The 5350-nt window shown below is 36.4% G+C and overlaps 1 protein-coding gene across 1 annotated transcript in view; it reads right to left on the minus strand.

Annotated features, from left to right (window-relative positions):
* Window positions 1-572: 572 nt before the first annotated feature.
* Window positions 573-5350, minus strand: part of LOC106872908 (papilin) — a 151893-nt gene continuing 147115 nt past the window's right edge. Inside the window, exons 34-37 of the mRNA XM_052978120.1 lie at window positions 3928-4326; window positions 2763-2972; window positions 1913-1987; window positions 573-1655 (exon numbers count right to left, since the gene is read on the minus strand). Of these exons, the coding sequence (XP_052834080.1) occupies window positions 1489-1655; window positions 1913-1987; window positions 2763-2972; window positions 3928-4326 (851 nt within the window). The 3' untranslated portion in view covers window positions 573-1488. The remainder of the gene's footprint in view (window positions 1656-1912; window positions 1988-2762; window positions 2973-3927; window positions 4327-5350) is intronic.

Raw genomic sequence — 5350 nt, forward strand, 5'->3', positions numbered from 1 at the left:
TATATATATATATATATATACACACACGAGGATGTGCAGAAAAGTTCCTGGCTTTGGGTAAAAGAAAATACAAGAGGATCAGTTAATAATGATTTTATTCAACATAAATCAGATTGGAGCCTGGTGTCACCTCCTGGTCCACCAGTCCTCAGTCAAATCGTCCAACCCATGCTAGTGTGGAAAGCGGACGTTAAACGACAATGATACCCCTCTCAGATTCACACACTTATTGCAGCAGCAGTCCTTCAGTTTTTCTAAACCCTGTAAAAGAACTAGAAAGCTGGGCGTATCACATCACCCTAAAAGCCAGGAATTTTTCAACACCCCCTTGTACAGTGATGCAACAAGGAGAGCAACCGCTAATCCCGAGCCCTTTTTTGACGCTATATCTTCAGGAGGAGTTACCTCAATCCTTTCTATGTTAACCAAAATGAAGTAGATCGACAAATTTGTTTTTTGAACCAGTTGAAGACACACAAGATGTCGAAATATCGTTCACTCGATAACAATGGCACTCTTCTTTTAATTTTAATAATAATAATGATAATAATAATAACAACAACAATTACACGAATATTTGTTATTTTCCTTTTATTATTTGTATGATATTTATTCAGGGATCACATGTAGTGAGTGACCCCTTTTTAATTGCAGAAAATAAAAGTGTCTATTCTAAATCTTTGAGTATCATGCTATATCTAAGGACATCGACAATAACAATAACCTTTTCTACTAAAGGCACAAGGCCTGAAATTTTGGTAGGGGAGGGGTGGGGTAGTCGATTACATTGAGCTCCAGTACTCAGCTGGTACTTATTTTATCGACCCCGAAAGGATGAAAGGCAAAGTCGACCCCGGCAGAATTTGAACTCAGAACATAAAGACAGGTGAAACACTGTAAAGCATTTCTTCCATAGTACTAACGATTCTGCCCACTTGTTGCCTTAATAACAATAGCAATAATAATAATAATAATAATAACAAGTATAAAGATCTTGAAATATAAATTAGCAAAATGTGGAACCTGAAGACTAAAACAATACCTGTTGTCATAGGTGCCCTAGGAATGATAGCAAAAGGGGCTGGTGCCTACCTAGCTCAGATATCAGGAAACACCAAAATGATAGTAATTCAAAAGATAATGCTCATGGGAACTGCCCATATCCTACGTAAAATTCTGTCTATGTAATCTCAAATTTTAAAACAAACACATAATTTTCTTATGGTTTCTTAAACATTTTCTAGAAGAACACTATGTACAAATCCAAATATATGGTACCCTAGGCATAATACCAACATGAACTTCTAACTTGTCTCTTGAGGTCTCTGGGTGAGACTTGGAGCCAACTTGTACAAATGTAAAGCAAAGGTCAAACATAAAATAATAATAATAATAATAATAACAACAGCAACAATCAATATTCATTGATAACAGACAGAGACACTTGTAACATTAACCTAAACACAATAAAATTTTCGCATTTCACATTCAGCACTTGAAGTCTTTATTGAAATCACAAATCTGCTTGTTATAATTGAACGTCAGTCCTTTGGGGCATTCAAAAAGCATTCCTTTATATTCGTTGCAATAAATGAATTTTGTGCATGCTTTGGGGTGTGGAAAGAGTCCATATTTTTTCGGACAGCCGTAAATATCTGAAAAAGAAGCAGAAGACAAACTTTACGTCCATCAAATGTTTAATATCTGACAGGAACTGATTGTTAAATACAGCACTTTTTAATTTTAGGGATAAATTCATTTTATCTTCAGGGACAAACATTTTTAAGTATCATACAGACAAGACAGTAATATTTTGAATACAGTATAGCTGGGAAAACAGTTGAGACGATAGCAGTGTTGATGATGATGATGAGGATGAAACCAGAAAATAGAACCAGTTTGAGTAACTTGCCTTTGGAAGGTTTTTCAATGGAAGAACTTCGACTGGGGCCTGGGTCGCCTTCCTTCTGTCGACTGCCAACACCTCCTGTGAGAAGATGAACATATATATATATATATATATATATATATATATATATATATATATATATATATAAATAATATAATATTAGGATGAAGACTTTATACAAATTTATCAAGTAGTTAGCATGAAAAAACCTCATTAGGAAAAAAAAAAACCATCATTTTTTTCCCATAAATATTTAATTTATATAATTTATATAAGTCCCTCTAAGCATGAAGTATTATTGTATAGTAATTCCCCCACTACACTCTCTGAGTGGTTGGCGTTAGGAAGGGCATCCAGCTGTAGAAACTCTGCCAAATCAGATTGGAGCCTGGTGTAGCCATCCTGGTTTCACCAGTCCTCAGTCAAATCATCCAACCCATGCTAGCATGGAAAGCGGATGTTAAACGACGACGACGATATATATACATATATAAACATCAAAAATAAAATATATATATAAACATCAAAAATAAAATAAAACTAATGATTTGTGAGGTAGACATGAAGAATTTTCTCCAGGGAAGGCCCAGTTAGATATACCGGATTAATAATCTGTTTTATTTTATCGATTCCTGCCCAACGAGGGATGAAAGGCCAAATAGACTTTCGTGGAGTTTGAACTGTGAACGTAAAAGAGAAGTTGTCGAACACGGCAATAGCAACAATGACGAAATCAAAAAACTACATTAGCAATAACAACGGTGATGATGACAACAGTAATAGCAACAACGACGAAAGACAGTTACAACAATAGCAACAATGATGGCTGATGTGCATTGCCGAAATTCCTTACCAAACCTTCGCCTGCCGTTAGTGTCACATTCTGGGAGTCTGCCCGGATAGTTACAAACTCTGATGGAATGGTCGAAAAAGGTTCCTCTGGCACATTCGAATTCGAACGGACGTCCAGCGATACAACGGAAGAACAGCTTGCAGTTGTATTGGTGAGGGTAGAAGCCATTCTTTTCGGGACAGAAAAACTCCGGGTTACCTTCATTGGCACCTGTGTTTTTTAGAAAAATTTAAAAAAAACATTTTAAAAGAAAAAAAAAAAAACATCTGGTAGTGGGGGTGGCGGCAGAAACAGTGGTGGTGGTGGTGATAGTAATTGTGGTGATGATAAGAACTAAATCCATCTCTACAAGAAGAATATTCCAAGAGAACTCCCTCTATTCACTCCTTTTCTGTCTGGCATTGACACCTTAAAGTGACACGTTAAACCAGTGCTCCACAACCGGTATTCCATGGCACACTGGTGTGCCACGAGACGATACCAAGTGTGCCACAGTGTAACCTGAAGATAATTTTATTTCCGTATATTTTTAGTTCCGATATGTCACCGAATTTTGAAAAGAATATAAGTTTACCAAATTAGAAACATTGCATTTCTAAATCTCTCAAAAAGAGTTATGCAGTAGCAGTACAATAAAGTGATGGTTCGTAGCCAACTTAATGTGGAAGTCCCAGGAAAAGGAAGAATGTTACTGCTATTTAGGGAAGAATGCTACTGCTATCTAGCCCCAAGAAACACCGTTTCTAGGGTGCTTCTTGGGACTAAATAACAGTAGCATTCTTCCCTTTCCTGGGACTGCCACATTAAGTTGGCAATGAACCATCACTTTATAAGTTTACAGCAAATGAAAAAAGGTTGTAGAGCCCTGTGTTAAAGAGAACTGGATGTGAATACAAATGCTATGACAAAGCAATCAACCACTCATTGTATGTGGATGATCTCAAAGTTTATGCTGCAAATGATGAAAAAACAAAAACTGGAAATATTACTGCAGAAACTACATGGATTTATAGAAAGTCCTGGGATATGAAAACACTTGTACAAGATGCTGCACAATAGAACCAAACCCAGAACTGTATAATTTGAGAAGCAAGCTTCTGAGTCACGCAATGATGGCCCCTCATACGTTATCTATGAATAAGGAATACATGAATGAATGAATGACCTGGATACTGAGGGTCCTGTCCCTTTTCGGGTTCCGGTACAAAACTCTCGAAATGACGTGACTCAGGGAAAGCTCCGTCATCTCCATGGAAACTCCAACCACCATCGTTCTTATTGTTGTTGTCGTTGTTGTTGTAGTGCGCATCTGGTAAACTCGGTTTGTTCGAGGGTTCGTGACGTATTCGCCTGCCTTTTTCATCACAGTTCTGCACCTCATGAGGCCAGTTGCACACGTTGAGGCCAGAATCGAAATATATTCCTGGTGGACAGCTGAACTGGTACGGAATGCTTCCTACACATCGATAGAATATCCGGCAGTCGTAGGCATCTGCATAGAAACCATCTTTTAGCCCATGACAACCGGGAACACTCGTTCCCCACACTGGCCATACAATTGATTCTGGAAATATAATAACAGTTATAGTAATAATAATAATAATAATAATAATAATAATAATCCTTTCTACTATAGGTACAAGGCCTGAAATTTTGGAGGAGGAGGTAAGTCGATTACATCAACCCCAGTACATGACTGGTACTTAATTTATCAACCCCAAAAGGACGAAAGGTAAAGTCGATCTCAGCGGAATTTGAATAAAAAACAACAATAATAATAATAATGATGATGATGATAATTTCTACTATAGGCACAAGGCCTGAAATTGGGGGAGGGGACTAGTCAATTACATTGACCCCAGTACTCAACTGGTACTTAATTTATCGACCCCCAAAAGAATGAAAGGCAAAGTTAACCTTGGCAGAATTTGAACTCAAATATTTGAGGACAAATATCTGTCAAATGTAAATAATGTAACAAAGGGTTAAAAGTACAGAACTAAAGAATGTCGTACTTACGTAGAAGAGAAATGAAAACCAGAGTGTTACAAGTAGCAGACTTCATGGTCAGTCTGAGAAAGGCATCGGAATAACTTTGTTCTTCAGTTATAGCATGGATAGTATTTATATGTGTATGTATGTGTAGAAGTGTATGCGAGTGAGTAAGGATATCTATATATATATATATATATATGTGTGTGTGTGTGTGTGTGTGTATGTATCTATATATATATATATAGTGTGTGTGTGTGTGTGTGTGTATGTATGTATATATGTATGTATGTATGTATGTGTAGAAGTGTATGTGAGTGAGTAAGGATATCTATATATATATATATATGTGTGTGTGTATGTATCTATATATATATATAGATTGTGTGTGTGTGTGTGTGTGTATGTATGTATATATGTATGTATGTGTAGAAGTGTATGTGAGTGAGTAAGGATATATATATATATATATATATATGTGTGTGTGTGTGTGTGTATGTATGTATATATGTATGTATGTATATATGTGTAGAAGTGTATGTGAGTGAGTAAGGATATCTATATATATATATGTGTGTGTGTGTGTGTGTGTGTGT

Source organism: Octopus bimaculoides, chromosome 30, assembly GCF_001194135.2.
Source record: "Octopus bimaculoides isolate UCB-OBI-ISO-001 chromosome 30, ASM119413v2, whole genome shotgun sequence".
NCBI lineage: Eukaryota > Metazoa > Mollusca > Cephalopoda > Octopoda > Octopodidae > Octopus > Octopus bimaculoides.